Source organism: Amblyomma americanum, chromosome 1, assembly GCF_052857255.1.
Source record: "Amblyomma americanum isolate KBUSLIRL-KWMA chromosome 1, ASM5285725v1, whole genome shotgun sequence".
Classification (NCBI taxonomy): domain Eukaryota; kingdom Metazoa; phylum Arthropoda; class Arachnida; order Ixodida; family Ixodidae; genus Amblyomma; species Amblyomma americanum.
The window spans coordinates 186,982,219-187,000,462 of record NC_135497.1 but is presented as its reverse complement, the minus strand read 5'-3'; the positions used below and the strand labels follow the sequence as shown (position 1 = coordinate 187,000,462).

The following is an 18,244-nucleotide window of genomic DNA, read 5'->3' as shown; positions in this document are numbered from 1 at the left end:
TTATGCCGAGCTTTGAAAAACTCTTGTGCGCAGAATATTGGCCTAACGAGAGCAAACACCGGTCATAAGGTAGAATATTATTGCCTAAGTTTTTTGAGATCTAAATAAACATCGGCACTCGCCTGTATTTGATGGAGGCAAAACGCCAAGGCGCCCGTGTGCTGTGCGATGTCAGTGCACGTTAAAGATCCCCAGGTGGTCCAAATTATTCCGGAGCCCTCCACTACGTACGGCACCCCTTTCTTCCTTTCTCCTTTCACTCCCTCCTTTATCTCTTCCCTTACGGCGCGGTTCAGGACGAAAACAGTTGAAGAAATACATGATTCATGCAGTTCGTGCCACAGTTCTTGTTCATGCATAGTTCAAATGGGGTCGCCCCATCTGACCCAGAAATCCGACCGGCTCCGACCCATAAATTTAATCCTCTCACTGCAGTGAGAGTTGCTTAGTTACACCGGTTTTACGCATAACCTCGATCCTTGAGTTACACTATTTGGAAATTTCAAGCCACGATTGTTTTGAAACACACGCTAATTTCTCTCAAATTTATACATGATGTAAGCAAATTTTTGAGTTAAAACAAGGAAATTTTTGCAGCTGTAATTTACAAAAATCAAAGCAAACGATTATAGCTAATAAATCATTTATAACTTAGCTGAGCTGTTCTTAAATAAAAATAGCGGGGGAAGCTAATTCACAAAGCTAATAAATAATTTAAAAATTTGCTGGGGGGGGGGGGGGGAATGACGAGAACCGAAACCGAAAGCTACAAAGGCGCATGGTGTATTTTACCCCGGCTATTACAAATCTTACCAGCTGCGCAATCTTATGGGTGGTTTTGCGTATATGCTGTAGATACTGCGGCCGCGATATTTTGTCATACATGAAGTTTGCCAAAAACTTCAGCCTATCTGTTTCTCTCGCAGTTGCGACTACAGTAGTTGCGGCACACGCCAATCATAGAAGCGTGCACGGCATAGACAACAAAACTTGAGTGCCGTGTGCAGCCTCTGGCGCGGTCGGAGCGTGGAGCAGCTACGGAGTGAAGGGGCTACGGTTACTACAGCTGTTGTATAATACTCGTTGGCGTGTCTACACCAGTCTGCACGTTGAGCTGAGTAATATCCTAGACATTTTAGCCACTTATTTTCCGTGTAGGCTGCCATCATGTCAACGGGAGGACCAAGCGATGCCACCCAGGGCAAGGTCTGACGACGGCATTATTTGAATATTCCTCGTTTCGTCTCTTGCCTTCCTTTTGGCGCTATTAATGTCCAGGGTTCGGACATGTCTGCTTGCGTTCCTAACTGCGAAACGCTGGACCACTAGTTCACCACGTATGGTAATACTATCGCTCTGGTTGTAGAGCATGCAGAGTGGTTAGCTTTGCGTCGATTTTGCTTGGCCTCTGTAATGGAGACATGAGTGTTTTTTCTTTGTGACTTTCCGGCTCAACTTATTCGCACTCGGTCTTGAAAATTGAATAAGTTGTTGTACTGCATTCCTTATCGTGCAAGGTTGGCTTTCATACGGTTCGTTTGCAAAAAAAAAAAAAGTTCACTGGAAGCACTGATACTACGACGTTATAAAGCCAAAAGCACGCGATTTTTTTCTGTTCATTGTGGCACAGATGCAGGGAACTCATGCTCTCATTTAATGCCCTCTACCATCGGTATGCGCCCTGGTGGAGTGCGCTGTTTGTTGTCCGGAATATCATCCCGTGATACGTGTCAACTGTCCGGATGATTTGAAGCGCAATGCCTGCGGAGAGGCTGAGAGCGGTTATCACTTCCCAAGGCTATGCGGCTCGGCGGGTCAGCTCAAGATGACGCACTCTTTTCAAATAAACGTAAAAATCCCATGTAGCACGAAACGTTATAGTAATGTTATATATTTGTTACTAATGTTAAAATTTAACATATAACGCATTTGTTGGTCCCAGAACGTAGGCCAGTAGTTTGCGCAGGAAAATTTTTTACTTACCGGACAAAACGAAATAATAAAGCATAAGTAAAACATATTCCAACTTTGCATGTAATGTATTTTTATGTTCGATACATTTATGTAAAGTTCCATATAGAACTGGAAATTAGCATTAGAAAGAAGCACGGGTGTAACTTGCAGATATGTAACTCAGGAAACTTGTACCACTAAGAATTCATGCCCACCATTAAAACAGTGACCAGCTATAACGGAAGTCAGGAAAAAACTTATACGCTCAGCCTGGAAGACATCGGCAATCTTCGGGCAAGCAGCAAGGCTCTTTTATTAGAGCACTAAAGTTTATTCACTCACTCACTCACTATACTAACTAGCATTGCAAGTATGTTTCAGTAATGGTTATGGAACAATAACTCATCACATTGGCAAGGTGTACATGACTGTAATGTTAATGTAACAATCCTGACGAACGCAAGATTACCTCAGGCACTTAATTTAAGCACTGTTCTAGGACTCTGTTCAACATTGCAGCCAGTATAGTGATGAGCTTCAGCTTACATAACATTGCAATTAAATCTCTTAGCTTGTTCCAGCTATAGATTATATACGTACTGCCAAAATTATTTTAGGAAAAACTTTAATTACTAACCATTGATCACTAACACCTTTAGGGGCACTTCTCATGGGTAGTATATAAGCATGAGCACTGTAACAATACAGAACAGGTGAGCTCATGAGTGTGGAATGTCTTATAGTTGTGCTGTGTTACACTGCTCATTTATCGTTCCTGTAGCATTCTTCACTTATAGTTGATTGAGGCTGCTGGTGTGCTTATGTGCAATGCCACAACTGCTTGGTCTGGTCCTTTGAAATGGTTATTTTAACATTATTTTAAAGTTGTTTAACTGTTAAGCAAATCTTTCAGGATTGTTAGGAAAACATTATACCAATATTAATTTGTTGCATTTCAGTAAAGTTAGAAAAAAGACATTTAGGATGATGTAATTACATTTGAGTTGAACAAAGAAATAACGTTATTATAAAGTTTAGGCACTACCAGGGATGTATTGTGTGCCAACTAAAACAGTTAATGAGTCAAGATTCTCATTAAAATTTTTTGAACTCTTAGAAACTCACTGGTATATACTGCATTAGCTTCCCGATCCTTCTCCACCTGTTCGAACGCGATAGCACAAGGAGTCCCTGTCATGGAAATGCCAGCGTTATCGTCGGCTTCGTTAGCCGTGTGCGGAAAATCCCCAGAGAAGCAACCTGTGGGGCAGGTAGTCCACTTAGGTCACATGACCTTGTGACGTCATCATAACCTGCCCACTGGGCTGTGAGCAAACTGCCCACTGTGGCAGGTGGCAGTTAAATTAATGATTGGTTGCGAGAGGCTGCTCTGGAAGAGCAACCTTGATCTCACAAGCCCCACCAATGCCAGGAGTGGTATGAGGGCTTCTAGGGATCTATGAATGTGTAGTAGAGAATGAATAATTCCATGTTATGGACATTTAAACTACCGCGTCATGCCCCTAAGGCAGAGATTGATTCCTCCAGTTTTTTAACTCGTATATGCCTAGCGTCCTACATGTAGAACACTGCTTTTTTTCGCAGTAACTCTTAAAAGTTTATTGTGTAAAAGTTTCTATCTGCTACCATAGGTTCAAGAGGGTCTAAACTTTCCCTGTGTAAGGGTTGTGTTCAGAAAGGTCCGGCAGTCTTGTTTGGACGCCATTTTTGGAATTTGGCCTTATCGACTACATTGCAATTCTGCAAGAAAAACTAATTTTTCGCATTGTCATAAGAAAACCATTGCGTGTGTTGAGAATGTGATTTTAAACTCGAGGTCAAATGTTTGAAGCTTTACCGCATGTAACAGGTAGCGAATTTGCCTAGTATCCTACGTTGTAGGGCAGCTCAAAAGTCGGTGTTGAGAAAAATATTTCCATCAATAAAAGGATTATTCTCAATGGTGGAGTGAAATAAGCATTTTGTGTGAAAAATTATTTTAGCATTTTCAAATTTCTGAAGTTTCTCCATATATAGGTTAGACTGTGTATCCCAAAGGTTAAACAATTTAAGAGGATGCAATCATGTTAAATAGCTTAATCTTTAGCCGTGACGCAGTCAATGTTAGTTACATATGCTATTGCTGTTTGCAGCTAATTTTGGGGGTGTTGTTCATAGGAATTTTTGCCATCACTAGATTAGTTTAATTCTGAAGTGATCTACACTTCTGTACTTGCAGGCTATAGTGCACATACCTCCGATATAGTTTCATGGAGCCATTCTGGGTAAAATATTTTGTTTTAACATAAATGTTATCTGCAACTGTGAAATATCTGGATTTTGTAGTTAGTTGACTTGCCATATTACAGCCAAAAATACTAAGTATGGAAAATGTAGCATTTATTTCTTGAAAAGTATGTTGTTTGTGTCTGCTTCAAAGCAGACTCTATTGCTGTGCTCTCCAAGGTCTCCACCGCAGAACATTTTCTGCTCGCCGAGACCTTTGCTGCCAAAAATCAGCTTTAGGGATGCGATATACATGTAACTTATCGGGATCAAAACGTTCGTGGCACCTGGAGGCAGATTCCTGGTGATCGGGGAGTGCTGGCATTCGACCTCGCATAGAGTGGCTTCATTAGAGCATGTCTCCACGATGTTGGCATCCGGATGTACCATCAAAAACATCCTAGGGGACATCCTACAAGCTGTGCATCAGTGACGTGTCGACATATATCCACTTGCGTCTGATCAAGCGGGTTTCCGACAGTTTCATCTGTCGTTCCTGGGCCCATGCAGTGATGAAGATAGCGAAGCACGTGTGCACACAGACTGTATCAGCTGCACTGTCTGCTGTTTGTTCACTTTATGCTTGTAGCACACAAAAGATGGAGGGCTGACAGAACAGGCGACACATACCACGTGACCAGTGGGGCCAGCAAAGCATTTAAACTTCTCAACTTGCTGCCCTTGGTTGATCCCCGATCAAGCGCAGTAACTTCTCTCTTTTGACGCTGTCCTGTTTTCGATCCCATCGCGCTTCTCCTTTACCTTAGAGGCTTTGCCCAGGTTGCGCACATGCAGGAAATGATTGACCATGTACAGGCCATTGGTGTATGCTTGGCCGGCGGCTATCTAGAGTTTCCATACTGTCTTTTTATTGCCTTTTTGAGTCGCTATGTTCTTCCCGGGGTGATGTCACAAGGTTAGAGCTTTTGACCTGGGCTGGGGAGCTGAGTTTATGGTGCCCCCTTGTTTGCTATAACCGAGTCGTGCATCCACATTTCTTTGTATGTGAGCTGCATCGTCATTACCCTAATACATGTTTTGACGGTTGCACCACTGTCGTTCGTAACAACTGAGCGTTTGCTATAACTGTGGCCTTTTTTTAAGTGAGCTCGACAGAACTGATAATTTTGTGCATTTTAAGAGACCCCAGATGATTGGAATTGTTTCGTAGTTCTGTAAATGTGCCGCATAACTTGAGGAAAACTTTAGCTTGCACTTTTTTTTATTGGCAGTGGTTTTCATTCCATGTGGCTAACATTGTGTAGTTCAGCTTTGGTAGAAAACTGCTTCAGTATGGCATGCTTTAGTGCATGGAAACGAAGAGTAGATCTCTTTCTGTGCCGCACTGCAGTTGCATAAGAGAAAGTAGGACCTCTCAAAGCAACCACTTTTTGCACTCATCTGCCTGGTACCTGATATACTTAATCATCTCGTTGCAGCCCATTCAGTGCAGGGCAGCTGTTGCATGGGAACCTTCAAGGCCTCTGCAGATTGAGACCATTGAGGTTGCTGTGCCAAAGGAAGGAGAAGTTCGAATCAAGGTGCTTTTTTCCACTCCTCATTACCGTGCGTGGCTGCAAAGCAGTGCATATCTGGGAATGGTTAATAATAGCATGGGAATGCGATTCCCGTAACATCTTTTGCATCATTTACTGTTAGCCACCATCTTCGCTGGTTATATTGAGCATACAGTGCGAGATCTAGGGGCCAGAGCTGAGGTGCATGTTCATTTCGCCCTGTGGAGAAAGAGGTGTGCCACAGTGGTTGTGACACTTTGCTACAGTGATTATGACGAACTTAGAGTAACACGTTTTTGTTATAGCTCTTTCACAGACATTTCTTCACTCGCTATGCTGTGGTCATCAATGTGCTCTAGCAGTCCCTTCTTTGAGTGCCAATATGAGAATTTTTAAAAATGGCCAATCCAGTATCGTAGCAGTTTGGCAGCACAAGTAGGGGGGGATGTGACTTTCAAGTCGCGAAAATGTCAAAAAAAGATTAAATTTTAGAAAACACCAGATTTCTTATCTATAAGGTGTTTTTAATCACATCCCAAAATTTTTTTCCCAAATACAGCCCAGAAGTGACTTAAAAAAAATGTTTTTTGTGACCATACGTAGCAAAAAAAACTGGCTGAAATGTTCCTGAAAGTGCTAGTCTTCTCAAAGGTGTTTTTTGATCTGACTACCATGCTTGTAGAAAGTGTAGCATGACAATGGCTTCATCAATTTTCATGAATTTGTTGCATTGTCTTTGATAAATTCTGTATGCTGTGACGTTCGTGTATTTTTGAACTCTTTGTAGATTTTTATTCCGTCATTAGTTTCTATGACGATAATGCATGCATTATGCAAGCGTGGATATAATTTTTTTCTGTGTAGAAAAATATCAGGCTGCTAAAAATACTGTCGCAGAAAATGTCGCAGCATCAACCATTCCTTTGGGTAAAACTTAAGAGTGACTGCAGACTCCTGCCATGTATTGTTGTCACTTCTCCTGCCATGTATTGTTGTCACTTCAAGCTTTCTACAAGTTTGGTATAGTAATGAAGCATACAAAAGTATATAATGTCAAAACTACTCAAGATATTTTAGTGAAATTTTCTATTTAAGCATTCAATGGACTTTCCATTAAGCATGGCATGTTTCGTTTCATTACGCGAAAAAATAAATTTCACCTCCGAAAGCTGCATCGCAATACAGTGCACTTCATGCCTTGAGCATTTAATGTAATTAGCCTTTACCTGTATCATCCTTAGCTGTAGCCTGTTTCTATGTTGTCTTGTGATGACGACTGCTTCGCCAGCCACATTAGCACATTAAATCTTATAGCCTGTGGAAACTAGCAGAAGCTTGCTTCACGCACTGCCCATAAGCCATGAGGTAGGGAACTAGCTGGTCATAATTTGTTTTTTTGGATGTGATTATTGCTGAAAAATGAAGCCCTAAACTGCTCATGGTAGTGCAGAGGGGCTAGCTTCTTATTTATAAAAACTGCAGAGCACCGCAGACTGCTGCAATGGAGAAATGCGAAATCATTTACGTCTGAATGTCAGCATCTTTTTTTTTTTTTGGCGCATCATTATTGTCACGTTACAGTCATCACGTGACCCTTGGATGACGTCAGTAACTTTTTTCGCAATTCATCATTGTCTAACGTCAGTACGCATCCCCAACACACTTTACCGTCGTATGCACCACAATGCGTTCACTTCGTGCGCTTCTAACACGCTTGAACCAACAACCCTTCATGGCGTATGCATTGTGTGCCGGCTAGGCACACAGAGGGTCTGGGTTCGAACTGCAATGCTGGTGAATTTCTTTTTTCGAATGGACATTTTCGTGTAGACAAGCATTGATGACGCGCTCTGCCGAAGTGCTCTGCCGATAGGTCCTGCACACGCTGCTTATGAGACAAGAAATGCTTTCGCATTAAAATCCTTACACATTGGTGTTGACCCGATTGCTCTTCCTTGGTGTATGCCAAGGAAGGTGAACCAGGTTGAGGTGAACTGATCTATGTGTTGGAATAACTTCCATTCACTGGTTTGCGGTGATATGATGCACACTAACATTATGCTTGTGTCACAGGTGGTCACTGTCCACATGTAGTGTAACAAATATGCAGTGCTGGCCAAAGAAGAGTGAATTAGGTTTTTTATGACTGCTTTAATGACCAAGGATTCACCTGTGCTCTGATCAATCTGTCATTGATCTAGGATTTATTCTAGCTTCCTAAATATTGGAAGTTTTGGTGGTGCCTTTCCTTGATGTTTCAGTTGAGTCTTTCAAATGGTTCAAATTCTTGAAAGAGGAGTACTCGGGCTTTAAGGACTTTAGGAAATGACACAATTTAGCATGCATTGAGCACTTCACTTTTACCAGTTGTGGCATCTTCATTACATTACTGATGTTTTTCCTAAAAAATGATTCTAGCTGTGTGCCTAACTGGTGATTACCATGCATGTGGGATGGGGTGCATGTAAATTGGGATGGGGTGCATGTAAATGGCCATTTTGTTGAGTGAGGCAAACTCTGAGCTTCTGTAGGACTCTTAAGCTGCCTGGTGTTTCCCTTTATAGTAAGCTTTAAAGTTTTAACAGCAGTGGTGGTTGTTCAGGTTCTGCACACAGGTGTCTGCCACACGGATGCTTACACCCTTGGAGGTTTGGACCCGGAAGGCACATTCCCCTGCATACTGGGTCATGAGGGTGGTGGCATTGTTGAAAGTGTTGGCCCTAATGTCAAGGGCTTCAAGCCAGGTGAGTTGGCTGCGAGCCACTTGCAGTAGCCATTGGTTGGGCTCAAATTTGTGGATAGTTCTGCTTTTTGGTGCAGTTATTGTTACAGGGGCTATGACACCCAGCAGCGGTAATAGTTTGTACACAGTGACGGGATTGCTGTGCCACCTATGCCAAACTGTGCCAAAAGGCTGACCCTGCTACATGATGACATATATAGGCAGTCTGTGCCAAGCCGTTGCCATAAACCCTGCTTCTATAAGAAGAAAAAAAATGGGTGTCTGGCACTGTGGTCCTGTCTCGTGTACATGTCTCATAGGTGACAAACCAAATCGTGTCTGTATAATCACTGACGGCCTACCTTGTTAGCCCATGCTATGAAAAAAAGAGTAGAGAAAAGAGCCTGGAGCATGCCGGCCAAGGTGTGGAGAGTAGGCACCAATGGCGCCAACATTTGCGAATGGTGTCTGGGTTGAGTTTTGCGAATCGGGCGAGAAAATTACTGGATGCATGCGCGCGCTGAAAAGCACAGAGGAGGTTTGTTGGCTGCTGCTTGGTCGGTCCTCTGTACCTGTGACTCTGCATGCCAGTGCATGTGTGCGTGCGCGTGCAAAAATACGCACCCACGCTCAGGTTCTTCATAAGGCATAGTTTTTTTCTTTAAAAGCCGCGATACAGTTGATACAGTATTGTGCTGCAAGGCTGACACACGCATGCAGCATGCACACACACACGCACACACGAAATGTAACCAAGCTTTTAAAAAAGATGGAAGTGTCCTAGCTCCAGTGAAACCAACTGAGGGTTGTTCAGAGTTGCGTGGCCTAGCCTGTAGTATTTTTTTTTCGTTCTTCAAAGTGGTCTAATTAGCTAACTTTTTAATTATTGATTTGAGGAACAAAGCATCAATGTAAAATTTGCAAATCGTCTCAAAAAACTACTAGCAGCGCTGTTTCCATCAAGGTACGATTTACGCAGCTTTATTTATTGGCCTTAAAAGAAAGCTGTCACATGACCAGCTGCTGGGTCACATCTCTGCCCCAATGTGCACGCAAAGGCTCATCAGGGAGAGCACTTCAGTAAAAACGGGTTTTGTTCTCTAAGACTCGTCTTGGGACGTTTAAATGGCACCGTTGTCATGTGGATGCTTTTTTTATTGTGCGAGCTAGGGTTTAAGGCCAGAAAAAAACTACTTTACGTTAGCGGAGTCTTGGTGCAAACGTTGCATTCAGCTGTTTTTCAAAGTGATCTACAATGACACTTTGTTCCCCAGGGTAATAATTAAAAAGTTAGCTAATTAAGTTAAACTAATTAGTTAACTGTGAAGAACGAAAAAATACTGCAGACTACGTCACGCGACTCTTAATAGCCCTCATTTGGTGTCACGTGGCTAGGACATTCCGTGTTTTTTAAAAGCTTGGTTACATTTAGCTGGGACACCTGGTATACAGGAGTTCGCACAGGGGGCCGAATGAGGTAAGGCCGGCCCCGTACACACAAGCACGCTTGAGCCTGCTCCAGACATCCATTTTGCTGCTCCAAAACGCAATTCCAGCTGCACCATTAGATCGGCCAATCACAGCACTGTGTATGCCTTATATAGACAGTTTTTTGCAGTCAGTATTGGGACATTCATAGTCCATGGTTGTGCTGAAATTTCCTTCTGATGCCTGATCTGTGCAAAAAAAAACACTTCGGCACACTAGAATTGTGGCGATAGAATATTGCTGGTCCGACAAGGAATAACATGAAATTTCTGAAAAGTTTTAGTCTGAATGTAATATGTGCAATGTTTTCTAGTTCGGCACAAAGTGAGCACTCTTTCAAGCCACAGAAATAAGAATGGGCAAGCACCGTGAGGCACATGTGGTAAGGCAGCCTACTACGGAGGGTAGTGCTATTTCTCATGCGCTTCCATGTGCATCATCTCATTGCATGATGTAAGTGGGTACTTAAAAGTTCTTTTGTAGTAGAGTCCTAGAGTACAAGCAGTCCCAAAAAACCCCAAAGTATTGGGCATAGGAAAAGCACTGATTGAATCATAGGCAGAGTTGATTGTCAGTGCTGACAGCCTTGTTTCCTGTGGACCTCTGTCTGTCTGTCTGTCTCTCTGTGTGTGTGTGTGTGCGCGTGCGTGCGTGCATGTGTGTGTGTTAGGACTCGGCGGGGAAGAAAGAATAGTATTATCACTATAAAGTACATGGAAATGACATTGTTTCTCTGTGATATTTTGGCACAAGTTCACTCCTTGCGATGGAAGTGAATGAATTTACTTGGAAGGATTTGTGTTTCACAAATGGCAAAATTTAAGAAAAGTGGCTCTGGATTACTATATGTACAAGAATGTCTTTTAGTCCAGTTATGTTCGTGCTGTTGCAACTGCTGATAATTATATAATCTTGTTTTGTCTTACAGTGCTGCTGTTGTGAGTAAAAGTGAATAACATTTTTTATTCACATTTCTTTATAATTATTCTCTTCTGTTAAGCATTCACCTTCTTAATTTCGTTCTTATGTCTTTCAGGGGACCATGTCATTCCACTGTACATTCCCCAATGCAAAGAATGCAAGTTTTGCAAGCACCCCAACACCAACCTCTGCTCCAAAATCAGGTGTTTCTTTTTTCGAAGAACATTTATCTTGTTCTCAGGCAGTCTTCTGTTGTTGCTGAGGCCATTCTTAGTTTCCCAGGTGGAGTCTCTTATTTATCAGTTCAGACTGCTATCAGAAGAGCCCCCTTTGCATATTATAACTTTTTTGTTACCACGGGCAAAATGCCTGTATTTGATAAGTTTCAGGCATGATTTTTTCCTACAAATTTTTGTGAAGTGCAAAACCACGCAATATGCATTGAAGTTGGAGCAATAGCATGCGTTTTCTGAAAGGTTTTATTGCAACTTGAATACTTTGTGGGAATATTGCAAAAAAAATCTGCAAACACACTGAAGAGTTGAAATTAAAAAAAAAATGGTGTTAAAATATTTTTGCAAAAAAATATGAAAAACATTCTGGCATGTGCAGTTGATTTAAATTTGTTTATGAACTAGCCACTAAAAGATTCAAATTACAACTAAAATCTTTTTTGAACTGGAATTTTTTTTGACGCTACATAAAGAATGCTGTTTTCAGACTGTCCTTAATAAAAAATTTTCACTAAGAGCAAAAAAACTTACAAAGTAAAATGTAATTTATCAAAATATAGCCTGCTAAATGTACTTTTCGAAATTACCATTTGGAGCTTAGAACATTTTTGAAGAAGCCGAAAAAAAATTAGAGAAACACAAAGTATATCTGCCATACCATATGCAATGATAAAAAAGGATGATAAAAAGGTAGTACAGTTAAACCTCATTATAGCGAATACGTAAAAAGCCATAAAATAGTTCAATATAGCCAAAATTGTTAATATAAAATTTTGCCAAAAACTCCCGCTGGAGAAGTAAAATTTAACTCTTTCGTTACCACGCCACTGGGCTTTGATCATCGGTGATCGAAAAATTCAAACTGCTACGACAGTGCGACCACGGCCACTACGGACTTGCTGAGTCATCTGGTTTGTTGTTCACTCATTGAACTTTCATCTCCTGTGTAACTTGCATTTTTGCCGCAAGGTGATAATTTTTTAAATGTGCTTGAAGTTGAGGGTACGGCGTCAAACGCTCTGAGTAAGGTTTCAACATCGTGAATAGTGTGCGTTCGAAACAACTCTGTTGTACGCAATTCTGCTGTGTCTGCAGCATATATTTTTCATGCATCGAGTAGCGGGGACAATAGTAGACAATGTTGCATTGTCAGATTTTGTTTCCGAAGCTCAAATTGCGAAACCAGAGCCTGGAACATTGACCTGTTTATTTCCTTGTTCCTGGTCCATCTGTACGAACCAGAGTGCTCTTATGGAGCTGCTACGGTGATGCTGCACCATCTAGTTTGTTCTTCAGAAACTCCAGTTTCATTTTCTTTGTAGATTGCAATTTTCTCTGGAGGCTTGAATTTTTAAAATTTCCTTAAAGCAGAGGGTATGGCGTAGGGTAGAGTCACTGGATAATTTTAGAGTACCGCGAAGGTCCCACCTTGTGCTGGTAACAATGATCAGTGCGCCCATGAAGCTTCCAAACTGCTTCAAGCGCTCGTCCGGCGCGGCTACATGCAAACCGAAAGTAGAGGAAAATTTGAATGCAGCAAGGACATTTGCATATGCTGGTGCCTTAAGGAGTTGAACTGCTACTCAGAAAACAGCAGAAGTTGCTAACTGTGCGAGGTAAGCTTGTATGGAATGTTGAGTGTCAGTTTTCTTCAGGACATTTCCAGCCCTGCCATTGAGCTCTATCGATGAAACCTGCACCCCACTATTATTACTTTATTTTGGTGGTGTTTAAGTCTCTCGGGCACCCTTTCCTTCCTCAGTTACCATAAGAACATGCATATCGAGTGATTCCCGATGGCAGCGTAGCTGCTGATGAACCCGCCACACATGCCTGCACACACACACACACATACATGGAAACAAACTCACTTGGGCATTCTTATCACCTTCTATGAGCATGTCTCTTTTCCGGTGTACCGCGAAGTTCAACTGGGTTACAGGAAGCCAGTCTTCTTATTTTTGCTCCGTGACCTTTTTCGATTTGGAGTGAATTAGCTCCATGTTACATGAACATCGATGCAAAATTACTTTGGTGTACCGAGGATAATAAAGCATCTGCTGTTCCCTCGTCCAGCATTTTAATTGGCTTGATTCTTATCAATATTTTTATGGTTGGTGCAAGCCTAAAAAGCGTGAAAAGGTTCAGAAAAGATCTTCCGAGATTAATACTCCTCCATGCGGAAGAGGCGACACAAGCATGCTCCAGTGTCTGGCTGAATAGTGTCCCACAATGCGAGCTTGCTTGGTGGATTAAACTTGAGCTAGAAAACGAAAGCTGAAAGGTACATTCTGAAAGTCCGCATGGCAGTTCCAGTAACGGACAGTCATAACTAGCCTGGTTGTGAAATATATACTCAAGATTTATTTCTAGACTTTCCAGCACAAAATCATGCAACTTGGGTGCATAATGAAGAAACATCCAGGAAAAGCACAGTATAAATGTAGCCAAACCCAGAAAAAGAGTTGCATGATGACACTTTATTCTTGCATTGTACAGAAGCCGGAGACACTATTTAAACATATTCGTTCCATAACATACCAGAGCTCCCAGTTACAATTGGGCATCGTGTGAAAAATGTTAGACAGCAGCAGTGCGCTCCGTTTGCTTTTGTCCGCACGTGCAGCTGTTCCATTGCAGCCGGATTTTGTGTGCTTTACGCTATGTGCAAGACTTCTGCCATAAACCATTCGAACTTACCTCACACAGAGCCGCCACGGTGGCTCAGTGGTTACGGTGCTCGGCTGCTGACCCGAAAGACACGGGTTCGATCCCGGCCGCGGCGGTCGAATTTCGATGGAGGCGAAATTCTAGAGGCCCGTGTACTGTGCGATGTCAATGCACGTTAAAGAACTCCAGGTGGTCGAAATTTCCAGAGCCCTCTACTACGGCGTCCCTCATAGCCCGAGTTGCTTTGGGACGTAAAACCCCATAAACCTAAACCTTACCTCACACAAGCATGTGCTTCTTGTCGGCGTGAACTTCTCCCGGCTGATCCTGTGAAGCCAGGCAAGGCGCCTTTTCTGATTGTTTTCCCCCGTGGAATGGAAAAAAAAGTCTTCCCCAACTCTGTCCGGCTGCTGCACCCGAAAGTGCAGCAGTCTGGCATGTTGCCTCGAAACGCTTTTTTCTTTCAAACCCGAGAGACAAGCATGAAACGCAGGAATCCCCTCACTGCCATTGCCGCGAGAGGTGTCCACGCTTTGTCTGTTTGGAAGCCTGTAAGTGACCGCGGGCCGTGGCAAACCACGTGACCTACGTTGACCAATCACTGGCGCAGCGCCATGGGCTAGTACGAGGAAAAGGTTCGCGGTACTCTAAAATTATCCAGTGACTCAAGGCGCGGCAGTGGTACACACTCGCAAAAATCCCACTGCATGCGATTCTACTGCATCGGCAGCAGATATTTTCAATGCATTGAGTAGCAGGGTCTCTGACAATAATATTGCATCGTTGGATTTTGGTTCAGACGCTCAAAACTGCGGAAACAGAGCTCGGTATGTTGGCCTGTTAGTTTCGTTTTCGGTTTCCGGTACGCTTGTGTGAGTGGAGTGCTGCTATGAAGTCTCTACGGTGATGCGGTGCCATCTGGTTTGTTGTTCTGAAACTAGGTTCATTTTTTGTGTGGATTGCAATTTCCCATGAGACACGAATGTTTTAAATTCCCTTGAAGTGGAGGTTATGGTGTAGGCCGCTCCAAGCATGGTGTCGAACACGGGGATGGTGTGCGCTCGAAAAAAACCTCTCTGCACGAGATTCTACTGCATTGGCAGCAGATATTTTCGATCCATCGAGTATTAGGGTTTCTGACGATGGGATTTTGGTTCAGACGCTGAAAAGGCATAAACAGAGCCTGAAACGTTGGCCTGTTAATTGTATTGGTATAATACTAGTGTTCATATAACTTTTCTGTTTTTCCTGAAATGATATTAGATAAAATTTGTATTTTTTAAAAAGCACGCTTATCAAGCTTTATTTTGGTACACAACATAATGCTTCCAATTTTTTTTCGTCGCGACTAAAAATCGTATCAAGGACACACTGCAATCAGCCTTTTCAAAGAGCCCAAAGAAAAAATTTCTAGCTCAAAAAGTATTTGTGTTACAACTTCTACATTTTAGCGCCAATTTATAAAAAATAATTTGAATCATTTTGAATTTCTAGAATTTTTATAAATTATTTCAGTTTTTGTCATGTAAATACAAATTTTTTGTTCTTTTTATTTTATGTTGTTTTTTCGATTTTCTTCACAGCATTTAAAACAAGTGTTTGTGTTGAAATAAATTTGATTAGAAAGTGCATTCTGATTTAATCACTGTTAAGCATTTTGTATACTTTTACCTATCACACTTTTTCTAGAAACAAACGTTTGCATGAGTCCTATGATAGACAGCCCTTTTTTCCGTGGTAACGAAACAGTTAAAGAATGGCAAATGGGAGAGACCTCATTGTAGCAAACTTCATTTATGTTGGTTTCTGCGCAAAGTACCTCAGCACGCAGTGGTGGAAGGTCAAATGCCTGGGGTGGCTTCTTCACATTGCAGCGGTGTCGCACAAAAAGACAATTGCCAGGAAGAAAACTATTGCCGTTTGCACCACCTTAGCTCCGTGACAGTCGACGTGAGCAGAAAATAGCTGCTGGAAAGCTAAAACAACCGACCATGTTACTGGTTCCAGGGCACTTATCGATGGATGCAAGAATGCGTGTTGTAGCCCTTACTGAAAAAAAGTGACTAAATACGTTACTTGTCACGCTGAGAAAAAAAGGAACGCGTTACTGCCATACGTTAGCTACAAAAAAAATGTAATGCGTTACCGTTACCGCAAAAAAGTACCGCACGTTACTTTGCCGTTACTCCATGGCCATAAATTTTAATTAGTGCATCTTCGCAGCAAGAACTCATAACAATTTTCTAAAGCTCAAACTTCTAGCCCAAACAACGATTTTAATTGAAATCCTGATTTAACCAGAGTACTTTGCCCAAATGTGTAGGTGCTTAGCAATGTTTAGTGGCCTAGAATTACGTGTGATGGCTTCTAACTCTGCGACACATGGTAAAGCCATTTCTGAATGTGACATTAAACACAAAATGACACTTCATAATTAATTGTAACTTCACAAAGAAAACACCGCTGAACTCTCAACAAATATACAGTAATTCTGAAAAATGTGGTGCTCCAAAATGCTTGGCATGCTTCCACTCTTTAGTTGTATGTGTGAGCGGTTTGGGAAGGGGAGCTAGGTGAAAGCAAGTGTGTGATACTGTTCGTGCACGTGTTTCGTTCTTTATGAGTATTCTGTATTTTTTTTTTAGTTGGCCATATCGTCAAGGTTAGGTGTTTTCTGGCATGCAAAAAGGGTCGTAAGAGCACATGTACATTTTGTCTATTTGCAACATCGCGTTAGTTGCTCAGTGCTTTTTTTTCTGAAAAAGGGGCGGAGGGGGGAACAATCAGGATTAAAAGTAACTAGTAACGTGAGACCTCACGTTACCGAAAAATATTAACATAAGTTTGTTACTCGTTACAGTTCTGAAATGGTAATGAGTAGGTTACTAAGTTACCAAAACAAGTAACGCATTACCAGTAACGCCGTTACTTGTAACGCGTTACCGCCAACACTGGCGAGAAGCGCAGACGGGTGCCGACCACCTGGCTACCAGCCGTTCTTGCCACTATTCTGTGGTGCTGCTTGCAAATGTGAGATAAACGGTTAACCATGGCACGAACACTTGCCGCACCACCACTATTCCCCTGTGTAGTGAGGCAAAGTGTGTCACCTGCAATCCGAGCGAGCAAAGCTTCGCACACAGCTATTTTATATATGTTTTATAGCAACCAGTGCTCGATATATAAAGTAATAAATGAATGTGTTTGTTGAAACTATTTAGGGAGAGTTGTATAAAGCCAATAATTTGTAATATCAGTGTTCGTTATAACGAGGTTTGACAGCAAATTGCTTGAATATGCTCTACAATGCTTTGGTTTCACAAGAAACTATTTTGGAAGACGTTTCGGATTGAGGTTCAGTCAGAACACATGCAGAGCTTTCGCAAGCAGCTTTGTGCGCTATTACGGAACGTCAATCCCAGGTCGGTACCCTGACTTCTACTGGTTCCGAAGTCTGTTCTGTTTTGGGCAGATGAAAGTAAATCTTGCTCATATGATGATGAGACTCTACAGAAACCAGAAATATCATTCATTACATCAGTGCGATGCGCAAGCTGGTTACAGGAACGAACAAACAGTCAAGAAGCAGAAAGTGAACCCTTTGTGCCGACAGGTGCCCACGTTTCATGCTGAGGTTGCACAATTTCTTCATCGTGATCAAAATTCGACGATGCAATATTGTCGTCAGAGTCATTGCTGCTTGATGCAGTGAAAAAGTCTGCCGCAGATGCAGCTTAACCGTGCGAAGTGAGATTTTTCCGAGTGCGCGCTGTTCCAGTGGCTGACGCCGTTCTTCAAGCGCTCTACACCGAAACATAAACTTTAGTGGTGTTTCAAAAATATACATCTTGCGAGAAGAATACAAGCTATGCAAGAAACTAAAGTGGAGCATCTGAACAAACCACTGGATGGCGCGACAACCATCGATCACCAGTGATCGATGCATAGTGGCGTGTAATGAAAGTTTTTAAACTCCTGCTGCAGAATCGTTAAAACTTTTCTCAAGGTTGAGACTTCCTCGTAAATGAGACTGCAGGGGGTCTAAAAGTTGAATTAGCCTTTATTTTCTAGGCTTGAAAACGGTGTTCTCATGAAAGTTTCTTAATCCACATCTTCCCTCAGGACAACTCAGGGCCGTGGTCTGATGCCTGATGGCACAACACGCTTCACTTGCCAAGGAAAGAGCATTTACCACTTTATGGGCACCAGCACTTTTTCTGAGTACACAGTGGTTGCTGAAATATCACTCTGCAAGGTGAGTCTGTTTGCAATTGCACATTTCTAGTCTTTTCATACCCTAGTGTTCACGTCTGCAAAAACTTCACTGCTGAGTAACCCACAGCATGTAGAGGAAAATGCTGCACTGTAACAGCAAGACTACTGTTTTTGCCAGTAGCTTTGATTCCAGCTTAACTGTCACTTTATTCATGAGTGAGGAAGCATGGCCCATTTGG

At 42.2% G+C, this 18,244-nt stretch overlaps 1 protein-coding gene across 1 annotated transcript in view; it reads left to right on the top strand.

Moving 5' to 3' along the window:
- The first annotated feature begins 818 nt into the window (after window positions 1-818).
- Fdh (alcohol dehydrogenase class-3 Fdh) overlaps window positions 819-18,244 on the top strand; it is a 40,181-nt gene continuing 22,755 nt past the window's right edge. Inside the window, exons 1-5 of the mRNA XM_077648041.1 lie at window positions 819-1,206; window positions 5,679-5,780; window positions 8,359-8,500; window positions 11,003-11,090; window positions 17,913-18,045. Of these exons, the coding sequence (XP_077504167.1) occupies window positions 1,168-1,206; window positions 5,679-5,780; window positions 8,359-8,500; window positions 11,003-11,090; window positions 17,913-18,045 (504 nt within the window). The 5' untranslated portion in view covers window positions 819-1,167. The remainder of the gene's footprint in view (window positions 1,207-5,678; window positions 5,781-8,358; window positions 8,501-11,002; window positions 11,091-17,912; window positions 18,046-18,244) is intronic.